Source organism: Achroia grisella, unplaced genomic scaffold (genome assembly GCF_030625045.1).
Source record: "Achroia grisella isolate CSIRO2021 unplaced genomic scaffold, CSIRO_AGI_Agris_v1 utg1241, whole genome shotgun sequence".
Taxonomy (NCBI): domain Eukaryota; kingdom Metazoa; phylum Arthropoda; class Insecta; order Lepidoptera; family Pyralidae; genus Achroia; species Achroia grisella.
In genome coordinates, this window is record NW_026712604.1 from 567,802 (window position 1) to 585,460 (window position 17,659).

Here is a 17,659-nt window from a genome sequence, read left to right on the forward strand (position 1 = left end):
TTAAATAAAAGCAAATACTATACTAACTAACTATACTACTTGACGACCTCGGTGGTCTAGCGGTCTAGCACACCGCTTTACGACCGATGGTCGCGGATTCGATTCCTCTCACGGCACAAATAATTGTATTCATGAGTATGATTGTTTGTATCGGTCTGGATGGTTTCTATGTATATTATTTTGAATATTAAACGTTGAAGGTAGAGTTGCGATATTATTTTGTACTAGTTTATTTTTTTTATATAATTTGTATACTTATTTTATATCCCACGGTGTTATCAATAAATTCATAATTTAAAATTACAAAGAACGATTTCCAACGACAAACAGTATTGGTCCACCAAACAATGCGTTAATACTGTTGCTAGAATATTCGGTTTTGTTCATATTTTTGATAAAAGTCAATCAGAAGTCGCGGATAACTATTCTATATTGCATATAAATATATTGCTGACTTCGAATTAGTATGAGTTAAGGGCAGGAAGAAGGTACTGACTGCGGTATGGTAATTTAACATACCGCTTTACTTCCGATGGTCGCGGGTTGGATTCCTCGCAGGGTACGAACATTTGTAATCATGAGTATGATTGATTGTTTTCTATGTATAAAATGTATGTATTTACAAAAAAGGATTGATTTATATCAGAAATCTTAGCGAAATCACCACGATGAGACCTAACTTCATTCGCATCCCATTATACTCCAATGATTCCCCTTCAGCGAATACAGTAAGCAGATGATAATATCCAAAATACAAAGAGAAAGATGGAAGTAGGGTATACTGTAAAGAAAATAAAACAACATAACAATATTTTATTCGTATATGACACTTAGAACACACAGATAAAAGAAAACATAATTAAACACTCGCCCTGGTACTTTTAATACGTTGTGATTTTATTTACTAACATTTATCTGTTGAAATAAATAACTTATTATCTAAAACTTAAGTACTTAAGTATTCACGATAACTACAATATTTATTTGACGGCTTCGGTGGTTTAGTGGTTTAGCACACCGCTTCACGTCCGATGTCGCGGGTTCAATTCCTGACACTGTACCAACATTTGTATTCATGAGAATGATTGTTTGTAACGGTCTGGATGTTTTTATATACTTATATAATGTATGTATTTATAAAAAAAGTATCCACGTAGTTATATCAGTAGTATAGTACCCATAACATAAGCTCTGCTTTGAATGGGACTAGATGGCGTTGTGTGAATTGTCCTGGGATATTATTATTATTATTATTATGGCGACATGATAGTGTGTGATACTTAATTAATTATGAAATAAACTACGGAAACTAAACCTAGATTTCAATGAACAAACAATGCTAAAATGAATAATAATGTGATTGTGGACGTGACAGATGTTTTGGGTGCAGCATTCCATGTGTATGTGTAGTATACGGGATCCCTGAAACAGTAGAAAATTAATGATATATTTTATAATTACAACAATAAGTTCAGGGGGATCAGGGGAAAAAAACAAATTTATTTTAAGAGACAGTTTTCATTCAGAGTCATTTCTTTAAACATACTCAAATCAAATCAAATCAAAATATCTATAATCATGTAGGTCTTATAATATGTCAAATCTACCGTCAGTTCGAAGTGCTTTTGAGCTGATAAGAACTGACAAGAAACTCAGTTCTCATTATTTTCAAATGATCACATGTTTACAATAATACAGATTCATTTTTAAATTCAAATTTGGAAGAATAGAGTGACCACCGGGATATGCTATTGCAATATTTTTAAGTAGATAATTAGAGGCAAAAGTACAATTCAACACAGCCATAGCGATTATCCAAATCCGTCCAAATTATCACAAACGTATGTAAACTAGTTGTATTGTAATATAATTTAATAACAGAGTAGGTTCAGGTGTATTATATTAAGCGCACGTCGCACTCGATTCAGATTTTTTTTAGTTAGGTTCACACTGGCGTGATGTTAGGATGCGTTGGTGCATTTGGTTAATCGTTGTAGCATGTATAGAGATTAATCCGAATCGTGCATTGACATAAACACGTGACAGTAGTAGATCAAGATACCCTAAAATTTGGATTTGGATTGGATTTGGAAACTGAATTCATTCATTTATTGATTCATAAATAATTCAATTTTGTTTTTTAGCATGCAATGCAAAGTTTAATCAAAATCGTTATAAAATGAAGAAGAAAATTTCTAGTTACTTATGAGCGTCAGTTTTTTTATTACTATTCCTACAGCACAGTTTTGCTAGCTTCAGTTAAGAAGAACTATGAAGAAACACAACTAATGCATTTTGTTAAATCATTATATATTTAACAAAATGCATTAGTTGTGTTTCTTCTTGCTTTAGCGGGCCCCGTAAATGAGGTTCAACAATCAATACATACTTCAGCATCACGTGAGCAATGAAAGATTGGTATGGCGAAATGGCAGGTTAATAGTGTAATCAGTTTCAACTTTTACACTGCACTTGTACTTTATTACTATAATCATGTACTTATTGACATGTAATTACCTATTATTTATATTAAATAGTTTCATTAACTTTATTTAATCTGTACTCATTATGTAAGAAATTTAGTATTGTCAAATCTCTAACAGAGACATCTATATTGCCAGCTGAATATTATATTTTATAATAGCATTAAAGCAAAATTAAAACCAACGAACAGATGAAAGTAATTGCGGCTGTAATTATTATTTATAATGTATTACTTTTACTTTTTGGACCATTTATATGCATTAGTTTATGTAAAGTCGCAGATAGGTCAGTTTTCTACCGCACCTAACCGGGCGATTAGGTGCGATCACTGAACACACTCCGTGTGCTAAGCGCCTTACTTGAATCAGTATTATAAGATCCTGATTAACATGTATAAGTCAAGAATTAATAGACTGACTATTGTTTTTGTTTAGTTCAGTTTTTTTTATATGTAAGATCAACGCATTATCACTGCAATATTATTGTGTCATCCGACTTGTCTTTTATATGAGCATAAAAAATACCGACTGCATATTAATCTAACACCAGCAAACACTTGATAAAGACCAGTATACAAAGCAATCATAAATAATTTGCAAAAAGTGTCACGTAGACGTACATTTGAAGAGGTGAACACTACATAACCTACATATGTATTTGTATTTATTTGCTCCGTAAGATTTCATTCGCGCGCTTTTTATGTGCGCGTCATTTGTAATGCTCGTAGAATAAATGAAAGATTTTCCTTAATGGGCAAAAATATTACTACGAATTTTTTATAAAAGTTCAGAGTGCCTTGGACCTAGAGTTTCAATTGTTTTTATAGTTACATGTACTTATGACCTTTCAACAGACTTAACTATGAAATAAAGTATCATTTGTTCTTTTTTTAAATGTGATTTTCTAGAAGGAGGGTAAAGAAAATATTTCGCAGTAAACTAATGAAATATACCTACTATTTATTTGTATTATTAATCATACAAGAGTATCGTAAAAATATATTATTACAGATGCATTGTACTATCATAGAGTTACTAATATTTTTTTGTGGTACCAAATATAGACAAAGCTAAATTGACAAACATCTATGATAAGACAATGGTGATTTTTATATAATAAAAATTAGACTCCTGACAGAATTCCGATGACTCCGCACGCCACTCTGCCGCCAGCATTTCCAGTCTTCCTGGAGTCAGGGTGGTCGGACCTGCCGTAGTCATCAGCTCTCTCGTGGAGCACCACAGCCCTACCGATGATATTATGTTCTCCCTCTAAGGAAAGAAGGCTATCGACGAAATCTATGGTAGCGATATTGTTGGCGTCAAATTCTACATTGCCCAAGTCTCCGACGTGGCGGGCTTTGTCCTCAGGATGGCCATGGGGTTGCTGAAATTAAATTCATAGATTACTTACAAGTTCCCCTTTTTTAAATTATTCAATTCAGGCTACTAATAGCCCATATTACAAATACCTTATATATGTATACCTTATACACTAACATACATAAGTAATAATAATATAAATGTAAATTCTTATTTTTTATGTCTGTTCTTAATTTTTCACGTTCGTATGGTCACGCCATCAACGATGGCCACCACGGTAGCGCCGATACACCACCCCCTTCGGCCAGTAGTCCTCCTTAATGATAATATACATTTTATATTAAAATAATTTCTAGACAGTTTTGTATGTACACAATGATAGTACATAAAACAGCATATGAAACTTCTAACTTCATATATATGCATACAATTTTAAAAGATTAAATTTTCAATAAATAATCCTAGAAAATTTAATTACTGAAGACAGCCCAAAAGTAAGCCGATTTTGTATTAGTATCTTCTAGTAACATACTCATTTAAGTCATTTTGATGTGTAACAGTTTTGATCATGTTTTTAAAATTAAAATTCTAATTTTAAAATAAGACGGAACTGTGTAAAGGAAATCGCACGGTCTTTGATTTGACGTCAAATACAAAAAGATTTTGTCAAATCTGGTACATAATTCTGTAGATTAACATGTTCAAATAAATCCTTCCATAACCTGCTTTAGAAACTCATTCAGATTTATCTTGTTCTAACTTATCTAACTTTATAAGAATTTAATACATTTCATGATGGCCTCGGTGATCTAGCGGTTTAACATACCGTCTTACTTCGGATGACCACGGGTTCGATTCCTCACACAGTATAAACATTTGTATTCATGAGTATAACTGTTTGAATAAGTCTAGGTGTATTCTATCTATAATGTGTATGTATTTACAAAGTATTTCTATCAACTGATACAACTGTCTAGTCCAAATACATGAATAAGTCTGCTTAGCTTGAGACTAGATGGCGCTCTGTTAATTGTCCTGAGTTTATTATTATTATTATATATATCTTATCTTACGAATATTATAAATGCGAAAATTTGTGAGATTGTGTGATGGATGTTTGTTACTCTTTCATGCTAAAACTACTGAATGGATTTTGATGAAACTTTACAGTAGATAGATATAGCTTATATATCAGAATAACACATAAGCTATAATTTAAAAATATAGTATGTAAATCGGGCGAAATATAATGATAAATGTCAAGTAAATGTGATGCAGACGAAGTTGAAGTCTGTTAATTATTCTTTTAAAAATATACTCACATTTTCTGGATTATAATGAGATCCGGTAGAAGCGCAGCCATTGCTAAGATCTCCCTTCTCGTGGACGTGGAAACCGTATTGTCCTGGAGCCAATCCAATGATGGTGCCTTGTACCCTGACTTTATTGTCCTCCAGTTGCGTGAATGTGATGTTACCATCTACGTTGTCAGATCTCAGCCTTGCTGAAGCCACGTGTGGTGCTCCCTGGAATAAACACATGTTATTTTTGCTAGAGACACCCTGCTTTGTCCCGTTCTATGTTATTTTTCAAATAACAAGCATATTACAGAAGATGTTAGGACTATAATCGATGGTTTATTATTAAAGAAGAGTAGTGTTCACATTGTTATAAATGTACAATATCAGGTTGATCTCCACGCGATCCCCTGGAAACAACCGTGTTTAATTCCTTCCTTACTTCCTTTAATTCCTTCCAGTGTATTCATCACGACTGCCTAATTGATCTAACTTCATCCTTATCTGATACGATCCACACATTTACTGGTGCCCAGCCAGTATTAAGCACAGGCGGGTGCATTTAAATCGTCTAGGATTCTGTGTAATATTATATTATCTGTGGTAATACTAAAATAAATATTAAAAAAAAATACTGTTCTTCAAGTTTCGTATTGTCATGTCACATATATTCATACTAATATTATAAATATAAAATCTTATCGTAATCGTAATTTCGATGCCAGTTTGTCGACTATCCTAAAACGATACTGTTGTACCTATGTCACCATTGTAGTATAAGTATAAGGCAGTGTAAGTATATACATATAATTACTGTTGTAACTGGCTAATGAAGAAATGTTTTATATTCTAAATTTGTATTCAAAATTTATATTCCTTTTGTAGATTCTTGTTTTGTTACATTCTATTCTGTTATATCAGTAGTCTATAATCTTATATATAAAATTCTCGTGTCACAGTTTTCGTTCCCATACTACTCCGAAACGGCTTGACTGATTCTCATGAAATTTTGTGAGCGTATTGAGTAGGTCTGAGCATCGGCCAACATCTATTTTTCATCCCCCTCAATGTTAGGAGTAGTCCACCCCTAATTTTTTATTTATTGAACAAAATTTTTAGTTTCTTTTTTAGTAATTTAGGATTGTATGTATTTTGATACAACATACAAAAATACATACAATCCTAAATTTTCACCCTTCTATCATCAACCCCTATTTTTTTATATCGTTATTAATTTATATGGCAAAACAACGTTTGCCGGGACAGCTAGTAATATATATTTTTCTCCGTTTACCTAGTCTTTTTTCTTATTACTACATGAATAAACTACAACACTTACTTTGAGATGATGAGCGAAAGCCGCCGCTGCGAGCGTCGCGGTGATGATGAGGACCTGTTTGAACATGTCTGGTTATCTGCAATTAAAGATATTAATTTTCTTACATTATTTACTTTTAATTCATTGTGAGAAATGGTCGTATTGTGTGGAGATCTAACTAACCATTTGTTGTAAGCCATTTCAATTGCATGAAATAAAATATTCGTATATTTTAAAAGAATTCTTGGGATAAGCCCAGTCGTGCCCTGAGCTCTTTTCCCGAACTGTAAAAATTATCACAAACAATCTACAAAAGAGATTGAAGCGGAAGTAATAAATACTGTCTATAGTACCATGTCAGGTGGACCTCCACGCGGTTTCTCCTGGAGACCACCGTTATAAATTCCCGATAAATTTGTCACGGTGGGCTAACTGACCTGACCTCATGCTCATCTTATAATCCTCCACTGGTGCCCCGCCAGCGTAAACCACTAGTACAGACGGAAGCACCTTTTATTTATTTTTTTCTATTGTAATTCTTAAAAAAAAATCTGTCTATTAAAATGAGAGTATTTTGAGAATCTAATGAGAAAATATGGAAGTAATTAAAAACCATTGTCTATAAAATTATTAGGTATAGTGAAAGTTTAAAAATATACAATAATAAAAATAATAAAGAAATCACGGAGTTTGCTACACAGATAATATTTAAAATTAATTAATATTAAATTTGCTCCTATGTTTCGTTATTCTCTTACGATAACGATAAACGTAAACAAAAAAAAGTCAAGGTATGAAAGTCATCATTAATCAAAATAATACTACGATGTTATTACCAGAATATAAACAAGCAATAATTTGCATACTGAGATGACCTCTCACTATCGGTGAAAGGAATATATTTGCCTGGTTAATGTCAAGAACAAAAGGTACTTTATGACATCATATTTTGTTAAGATAATAATTATGTAATAATCTTTATTACATAATAATAGCTGTCCCGGCAAATGTTGTTTCTCTTATAAATTTAAGTACAGTAAATATAGCTATTAAATAATAGGGGTTGGTGGTTGAAGGGTGAATATTTAGAACTGAATGTATTTTTTATAGCACATTATAAAAAAAATGTCCAAAAAATAAAAAATAAATCTTAGGGGTGGACAACTATAATATATCACTTAGGGTATGAAAAATAGATAGTAATCGACACTCAGACCTACTAAATATGCATATAAAATTTCATAAAAATCGGTCAAGCCGTTTCGGAGGAGTATGGTAAAAGGGTTAAAATCATGTTCGGACAAAGTCGCGGAAAACAGCTAGCGAAATATAAAGGTAAACTTAGAATTGCTACAAGAAAAAAAATCACAACGAAGAAATTCGTGTATTTCCCACTGAATGTAACTTTAAAATAAAGTTAATGTTTTTTTTAATATTGTCTCAAGGAACTGCAATAGTGATCATTGCCTTATATGTATGTTTATAATTTGATAATATTAATATACAGTCATAGATTTATATTATGTATGTAATATTTTTATGTAATATATATTTTTAGTATATAATTATTTCTTACACTAAACAATCTTCGAGTATCTCTTCCCTTCTAAAGGTTGGTTGGTAAATAATTTAAGGAAAAGGCAACTTATTGTACAAAATTTAAAAAACACATTAACAATACAGAAAACCAAGAGGAATTCCAATATTTAAAAACAGTTTTATTAAGTAGATTAAAATCTTTTGCATTATTTAAGTTTTATAGCGTAATTGAGAGAACCAATTAGGTACCTAGTGCTTATACTATTAACGTATTAAACTTTGTCTTATATTATAAAATAATATGAAGTGCACAATTATAATAAAAAATTTGCAACAACCCAAGTCTCGGATACAAAAACATTGAAACAGTAATAAGGAACTTATAAAAACATTGCACCGTTTATTTACAATATCAAGTCAAATAATTATTAAGATAAAGATCAACTTATTTGTTAATAATGTATTGTTAAGATTCTATTTACACAGATAATATAATTGAAAAGGCAAAATAAACATCTACAATAAAGATGATTGAGAGAACGTCTTTGCCTTGAAAATATAAAAAATATACAACTCTACAGCTCTATAAGTATCAAAGAAACACGACTCACCTTTACGGCTTCGTATAGCGAATGGTTCCATACATGTTATTCACAATAGTGTTGTAACAACGCCCAACGTACATTGACCCGTCAATTAATCCAGAAGCAACTATTGCTGTAGTAAATCTAGACAGAGATTACAATGTTGTGGGTCTGGTTAAATTGGAAACCCGGACCGGTTTTATCCATTAATCAGACCAATCTACCCAAGTAGTACTAAGCCACTTTTTGCTCATTGTTACAAAAATAAAGTACAGTCATTTACGAGTCGTACTTTCTACCCTAAGGATTCTTTTCTATTTAAATAAATACTGCTATAGTAAACAAATGAGGCATGTACTTATAATAAAATAATAAATAATGAAAAAAAGTCCAATAATTAGACACAAATAAATACGCAAGTAGAACTATTATGTAACATCTATTATTAATTTGCCAAAATCATTTAGAAAAATCAAAAATTAAACTATAATTCGTGTATGTCACTTTCATTTATGTAAAGCAGTCACGTAGGTTTCAAAAGAATAAAATAATGAATTTTTGATAGAACTTTTCCCGTAAGCTGTTCAAATAGACTTACTTACTATTTAGAGGATTAGTTAGATACGATTTTTTATTTATTTATTTATATTACATATATAAGTCAAATCTATTCTCAGTATTGACTACAATATATTCTGTGATAATAAACACTATTTTATTACAATTATCAATTATGAGCTTTATGGTCATCTTCTTAGCTGAACTTGAGTATAGGAATGTAAATAGTAATAATAAATTGACATACGTTCATATGTCATCATATGTGGTCTGTATATAAAAATAAAATATTTTTTTGCATATAGACTGAATATCAGGACTACAATAAATAAGTACAACTATATATGTATATATCTACTTATATTATTATTAATAATATTAAAAATATGACGTTCATAAGCGACTAAAATATTCTACATGAATAGATTATTTTTGGATATTTTTTTGTTTTGATTAATTGCAATAAATAATTTTATTACATTTCAATTCATTTGCATGAATAAATCCTTGTTCATGTAATTTGACTTCGATTTATTCGCTAGTAAAAAGTAGGGTTTAGAAATCTAAACCATTGACGTAGCTAAGGCAAGTAAATAAGGAAAACATGTTTAATTACCAGGTGCGTTGCAGCATATGTCTGGTGCTGGGTAAATCCCACGATCAGCCAAACAGTAATAAAATCTTATTATTGATGCGTTGATCTCCTTTATAACGTAATGGTTTATCAACAAACTGTGTTTATAAACACCTTTTTTTTAGGTTTTGGTCCTATTGTCAGGTGCTTTCTTATTTACTTCAAACTATATATAATAAGCAAATCAAGTTCCTCATATAGATTACACATATCGTAAATGGTATTTTTTTTATTGGGGATTTTCGACTATTGTCACGTGATAAAACCTATAACACTGCGACCTACATAGATCTGCTGTGCTCGCCCTTTTTCAAAGTTCACTACCTAAACCCGTTAGGAACAAGAATTGTAAGATATTCTTAGGAGCGATGGTTTTTATCTCCTCAAATGAGAGTGTATACTTTCCGAAGGAGATATTTCGTTTATGCATGAGTGGACATACAACCACATAGGATGTGTAGTGGTTTCCTCTTCTGCTTGGCAACATCTGCAGATTGTAGCACACACGTTGCGGATGGAGGATTGTTAGCAATGAGGACTAATAGCCTTATTGCTAGCAATGTATTATGTATGTAAGGTACATTGTTAGTTGCCTCAAAATGTTTTCGGACTAGAAATCATTGTTTATTTTTAATATGAAATTGCCAAAATAGGATAACCGATCTGACTTCAACCTTATTCTAGCAATGTTTATAAAAACCTTACTTAATAATATTTCGTACTATTCCTGAAGACTACTGTGTTATACAGACTACAGTGAAATTACAGGATACAGACCCTGTAATTTCACTGCCCTTTAAAAACGACGTTAAACCGCTAGACCTAAGTCTAGCGGTTTAACATACCGCCTTACTTCCGATGGTCGCGAGTGCTATTCCTTGCACAGTACCAACGTTTATATTCATAAGAATGATAGTTTGAATCGGTCTGGTTATTTTCTTTGTATATTATGTATGTATTTACAAAAAAAAAATACTATGTATTCATGTCAATTGTCTAGTACCCAAAATACTAACTCTGTCTAGCTTGGAGTAGATGGCGCTGTGTGAATTATCCTGAGATATTATTATTATTGTTTAACAAAACACAATTCATAAAAAAAATAAGTTCGCAGCAGAAATGGCTGAGACAAATAACTACAAGGATGACTTTGTACAAAGTCTCGGCAAAGAAAACAGACTACGTAATAATAATAAGGAAGAACAATAAACAAGGCTTTTCAAAGAGTCATTATTTTCCATAATTATCATTCACTTATCTGCATGAATTCATTCAAACATTTTCCTCAATACCTAATACCATACGTAATAACTGAGCACTGACCTATACTAATTAACATTACAGTCATGCAGTTCTTAGTGATATATTCTACACACTCATTTATATATGAGGTAGGCAACTGTACCCATCAGATGAAACGTAAATAATATGAGGCAGGCAACTGTATCAATCAGATGAAATGTTATTAAAACAAAAAGGTAGCAATCCTGGGAGTTGATGTCCGGGGAAGTTGTGAAATAAAAAAAAACTGTGCCAATATTATTAATAAACAAAGTAAAAATCTGAAAATTTAACTTCTAATTCTAAATTTATAGAATTATTCTATATTACCGAATATACAACAGACTGTGTTCTGAGGAATTATTCGACATGATGTCTACAGGTACCTTTTACCATCACTCCGCTCGGCATCGACAGGAAATTCATCCCCACTCGCTGGAAACTAAGTGGTCTCGGACAGTGTAGTTTCAGAGGAGCTTCCTCCTGCTTACACTTATATTTAGGAATCAACTACCTGCCAAGGTTTTCTCACAAGACTACAGTATGGGGTTTTTCAAGAATGGTATATTAAGGTTTCATAAGAGTCGGCAACGCGCACGGAACAGTCCTGGTGTACCTATGAGATGTTCATAGGCTACGGTGACCGTTTACCATCAGATGGTATGATTGTTTGACAATAACGTGGTATAAAAAAACCTTGACACTTCTCGTGCATACTAAAATGGTAATTGATGAAACTACAATGGGTAAAGCACAATGAAATTGCTGATTCACGACAAAAATACACATTGATTCCCACCCAATTGAATAGTAAGTGGTTATTAGTTATGGAACCAATAGTCACATATACGTTATACGTACGTTTGTTATATAATATAATATACACTTATTATATGACTAGCTGTGCCCGCAATTTCACTCGCGTGAAATTTATAGCCTATATGTTATTCTGATGTACAGCTATATCACTGTAAAGTTTCATCAAATCCGTACAATCGTTTCTGCGTGAAAGAGTACAAAACATCTAGCCATACTCAAATTTTCGCATTTATAATATTAATAAGATACTAGCCACTCAGTCCTTCCAACCGTCGTGATTATATAGCAATAATATATAGTGAACATAACTTTTCATATTTATCCATTAAAAAATATCTTTCCAACACATTTTGATTGGGGGGGAAATGGGATTGTTAGTATTGTGGATTGATGATCTTATTGCTAGCCTATAACCAGCCTTAACCTGACATGGTACATTACCATGTCAGGTTGATCTCCACGTGGTTCCCCCTGGAAACCTTCGTGTTATAAAATCTTGGTGAATTTGTCACAATGGGCTAACTGACCTGACCTCATGCTTCACTGGTGCCCCAACAGCGTAAACCGTTAGCGCAGGCGGATGCACCATTTCATTGTCATCCATAAAAAAAAACACATTTTGATTAGGTATCTATGGTACACAAACTTGACGGCCTCTGTGGTGGGTTCAATTCCCCGCGCGGCATACATTTTGAATTCATGAGTATGATTGTTTATATCGGTCTGGGTGTTTTCTATGTATATGTATGTGTTTACGAAAAAAATGTATTTATTTGTCTCAGTTATCTACTACCGATAACATAAACTTTAGCTTAATTTGGGTCTGGATGGCGGTGTGTAAATTGTCCTGGGTTATGATTATTTTTATTATTATATAATATACCACAATGAGAGTAAATTTTTTACTCTCACGTTGGTCTCGTATCACAATCATTAAGCGATTATTCACGTTTTAGTCACGATTAGGTATTGTTACATTATATTTTGTTATATAAATAATTGTCAATTTCCACAAAACTATATGTTATCGATTGTAATATATGCAAAAATGTTGATTAATGCGTGTAACAGTAACACACCCTGTTTCCTATTTATAATATAACGTCCTATACATACATATACATTTTATTATATTGGAAATGTGATATTTTACAATTATTATTACTTATATAATTTTCCACTATTATATACCTACATTAATATTTTATGCATGAATTCACTATTCAGATTAATTTAATTTAATTTAAATTACATTTTAATACTGTAATGTTTAATATTAAATAAAAAAAAAAAATCAAATTTCTATATTGTATTTAGTGATATAAATATTGTTAAATAGTTCTGCCTATTTTATATACTATTTCTTAATGACCACGTTATATTGAGGCACACTATTAGGCACATTGATTGAAGTAGAAAAAGTATAATCCATCACATTTAAAATAAGTATTGTTGCTAAGTAACAGTTTGTATGTAACGTGCAACTGCAATCGGAACGAAGTAAATTATATTTACAACTGTATACGTAATCCACTGAATATCTCTATCACACACAAAAGTAATGTTTGCAAAACAAATCGCAACTCTGACGTTCCATAATTAAAATTTTGAAATTTATTTTAAAATTATATCTAATGGCTATTTGCGATTGTAAACGTACAGTATTTTCTTATACTTGTTATGGACTGTGTTATTTTACAACAAAAATTATTATTTTTTAAATTGATAGCAAACCTTGTTGGTTTAATACGAGTTTCGTGACGTTTAGTCTATTTTAAGAGAATCTTGTTGATATTGATATTTCTTAAGAAGATAAATAAGTCGTGGAAAGCCAGGGGTTATCGCAACGAAGGTAACCAGGTAATGACTACTTCGCAATAACTCTCATGGTGAGATTATTTAGATCATTGCGTGGCTACAATATTGAACTTTATGTCTGTGATATTAAGCTATACATAATTGTTGGTACGGTGTTTAATCAATCAAGTAACGTGTTAAACTTGACATAGTTTTACAACTAAACAAGCTACGCCTGCGGCTTCGTTCGCTAATGTTTGTATACACAAATTTGAACGAAGTAGTACTAACATAATACTGGTTTGCACCAATCATTTGCATATATTAATACGTGAAGCATAATCTTTGTACCCTTTTCTATTAAAATAGTAGGTGAGAAATATAAAATATGGCAAAATAAAATTAATTGTTTTATAATATTGTACAAAAATGCATTAAATTAAACTATACTGTCTAAAATATGGGTAGTAATGTTCAAAATATAGAAATAGACATACCCATTTGTCTATGGTTATATGGTATGTGGTCAAACTAAATATGAACGCCGACAATACACAAGTATAGTAAAAAACTTATAATAACTAAGCACTTCAATATATAGTTATTAAAAATCTAATTAAACTAAATAAATTACTGAAAAAGAATCATCGAAATCGAACTAGTAAATACATATCGCAATATTAACTGATTCACAGCTCACGCTAGTTTGGTAGTCAGGAGCGCATCAGACTGTACACTGATGCAGGTTTAAATAAATAAATATAAAACCTACAAATAAAACATACGCTTAATAATAATTGTAATAACCCTGGACAATTCAGCATAATAATAATAACATCTCAAGACAATTCACACAGCGCCATCTAGTTCCAAGCTAATCAAAACTTATGTTATAGGTACTAAACAACTGATATAAACAATAGGTATCTCAGTTAAGTTTCTTGCCATCTGTTTTTACTACAACATTACATTTTTTATATCTTGTAATAAAATTGGATTACCTCATCCAAATGCGATGTTGAATTAGAATTACCATAGTTTAATCGCAAAAAAACTATTAGGTAGGCAGGTGCCATTGTTTTTGTAGATTCTTATAAGTGCCTACAACATAAGTATTTAAATATAACGAATTAACTGCCAGCACTAGTTTAGTTATTTACAAACTAGATATAGTTGTGGTTTAATTTAAAATAAAAAATATTTTTATTCTTGTAGGTCTATTGCAGACTCTTATGATATTATGTCCAATGTTCAATCTACCGTCATTTTGGAGGAAGGGAGAAACTCAGCTTGTATTATTTTCAAAGAAGGAAACATATTTACAATAATATAGATTCTTTTTTAAATTCACATTTGGGAGAATAGAGTAACCACCAACATATTCTATTGCAATTTTGACAAAGGCAAATAGTCTCATCTGTGTTCGTAACCCGTTGGTAATTTAAAAGCAATGGCAACTGTCCAAGCCAAAGAGGAGTTTGTCCACACTATAAAATTATTATGTAAGTAGGTATTCTACAGTATACATCTCTTTTCGGAGACTTTGGGTCCACCAAAACGCGATGACAATACTTTCAATTGAAATTTTGCCGTAAATATTTACGATCTGCTCTATTCGGCTTTCTCTTTTATTGGAAATAAATATAAAGAAAGAAAGAATAAACATAAAGGTACATTATTTGTTATTTTGAAAATTTGTTATAATTCCAATGTATTTAATTTATTTCAAATTTTTATATGATATTGTCTTAGATTGTTCATGCAAATAGAGGTTCTTTTTTTTGTGGAAATAAGTCAGAAGTTCTGAATTCATATGACTTTCTGGCTAAACATATTGTAATTAACCTCGAAAAGATCAACAAAACATAAATATATGCAAAATCACAGCATTATTATAATTGAATTAAAAAGAAATATATAAATTTACATATTTAAATATTGATTATTTTAATAATTACATATAAAATATAATAAAATACATATGTATTTATATAGGCGTAACTTAGTATCCCCTAAAAAAATATTTATATACATACCTATACAATGAAAAATTAAAAACAACAGAAGAGAAACAAATATACTTAAAAAAAAACAATACAACTCAAATTTATATACCTAGCAGTTGAGTGGAGTTCTTAGTAAAATCTTTACATTACATATTAATTTCATATTTGTATATCTAATGCCTATAAATAATAGACAATAGAATATTTCATTTTCATTTTCATTTATAAATTTCCCGCTTTTTATAATTCCGCCATCTTTTATTCCATTACTAGTATTATATAATATAATGGACTAAAAACTTACCAGAGATCGCTGAAATATGAACTTAATAAGTATATCAGTAGAGTACAAATTTAAAAAGAGGTTTTACTAGGATAAATTACGAGTGATCAATCGTTCGCGCGGCCGCTCGGTTTGAACGAACCTGATACTGTGTGTTAGATGTTGTTGAGTAAAAACAAGCAGTAGCTAGATAACCTTAAATTTGTTCTAAAATTTGTCCTCGGTCAGAAATAAATAAAAATTGCAGCAAATGACAAATCCAAGTTCAGTAAAATCATATTTGGTACCAAATGCAGCTACAATTTTACCAATTTTATAGGTAATTGCGAAAATTTGTGAGTATGGATTGATCGATCGATAAATGTTTGTTACTCTTTCACGCAAAAAATCCTGAATGGATTTCGACAAACTTTATGGATTCCCCAAACATTATAGCTTATATATCAGAATAACATAGGATGTAATTTAGAAAGATATTAAGTAAATTGAGCGAAGTATGATAAGTGACGTGTAAGCGTGACGCAGACAAAGTTGCGCGGGTCAGCTAGTTTACAATAAATAAACGATGATAATTATTAGGCAATTTAACTTAACTTTGAAAAAATATCAGAAAAAGAATAATTATAATATAAATATCTGAATAAAGCAGTTTGATTATTATGGAATCGAAATATTAACACATTATCAAAATCAAAAATTACTGGTTAAATCTTGATCAAATATTATATGAAATTTATATAAGTTTGAATTTAAAAAACAATTCAACGAAATTTTAAAAGTATTCAGAGGTAACACAGAAAATTATAGTAGAATTCATAACTTTAAACCTTTTGTTAAAAAAGCAAAATTTTAAAATAGAATATAGCATTACTTTTATTTATTCTTCGAGACTATAATAATAGACAAAAAAACCATAATTTAATCTATTAGAACTGATAATCAGTCCCATAGACGCAGACACTAGAGACTAGAAATTTATGTACATCTAGTTATAAAGTATATTATAATTAAATCAATACTTACAATATTTCGCAAATAAATATCCGACTTAACTTCGTTCAGCTGTATGCAGTTCCGGAGATCGGCTACTGTCTATTGACATATGAGCACACGATCTGCTTAAATACAATCTACGAGTATGTAGGCATATACAATAATAAGGATAGTGTACCAATAAACATATCGATTGTTTCATGACGCATAAATAATCTGATCTGTTTTCATTGTAGGAAAAAACTATTTCTTCTTTTGCCTGGCCCATTTATTTGGGGTCGACAAATCTGGTCAATTTTCGCCAATACGGCCTTTTTTTATTGAATATCACACATCGTCTTTGATATCAATTTCCAGGCTTATTAATGTTTATTCAAACTAATTCTTTAACTAAACTAAACTAATTCTAAAACCGCGGCTTCGCTCGCATTGAATCCATTAACTAAAAAAATATTTGTTTTTTAATAAAAAATATCCTCTGTTCATTCTAATACCTCCAAGAACATGTGTATAAAATTTCACGATGATCGATTTAGTAGTTTTTGCGTGAAAGCGTAACAAACATCTCTACTTTCACATTTATAATATTAGAAAACATATATATATTTTACGACTTATACCTTTTTTACCTAAAAAGTAAGAAAATTAATTAAAATTTAAATTTAAATTATTTTCTTATTTTTACATTTTTATTGTTTACTATATTACAGTTTGTATTCTTACAATACAACTTATTTACTATT

General features: G+C 30.7%; 1 protein-coding gene across 2 annotated transcripts; it reads right to left on the minus strand.

Moving 5' to 3' along the window:
- Window positions 1-894: 894 nt before the first annotated feature.
- Window positions 895-17,036, minus strand: LOC131854616 (superoxide dismutase [Cu-Zn]-like). Of its 2 annotated transcripts, none has more exons than XM_059205741.1 (5): window positions 8,573-8,601; window positions 6,444-6,519; window positions 5,129-5,332; window positions 3,620-3,870; window positions 895-1,422 (listed from the first exon to the last, which is right to left on the minus strand). In XM_059205741.1, the coding sequence occupies exons 2-5, from the start codon at window positions 6,507-6,509 to the stop codon at window positions 1,323-1,325; spliced, it is 621 nt and encodes a 206-aa protein (XP_059061724.1). In that variant the 5' UTR covers window positions 6,510-6,519; window positions 8,573-8,601; the 3' UTR covers window positions 895-1,322. The 2 variants fall into 2 exon arrangements, with proteins under 2 accessions (XP_059061724.1, XP_059061723.1); XM_059205740.1 differs by lacking the exon at window positions 8,573-8,601 and adding an exon at window positions 16,947-17,036 and having other exon boundaries at window positions 896-1,422.
- Between the last annotated feature and the right edge of the window lie 623 nt (window positions 17,037-17,659).

Bases quoted from the DNA above. Each gene is read 5' to 3' on its own strand.
- LOC131854616 (XM_059205741.1), bottom strand. From the start codon at position 6,509: ATGTTCAAACAGGTCCTCATCATCACCGCGACGCTCGCAGCGGCGGCT. The intron at 3,871-5,128 runs GTGAGTATATTT...ATTTAATTTCAG, and splicing joins CTCATTATAATCCAGAAAAT to CAACCCCATGGCCATCCTGA. The intron at 1,423-3,619 runs GTCAGGAGTCTA...CTACTGTTTCAG, and splicing joins TGCGGAGTCATCGGAATTCT to GGATCCCGTATACTACACAT.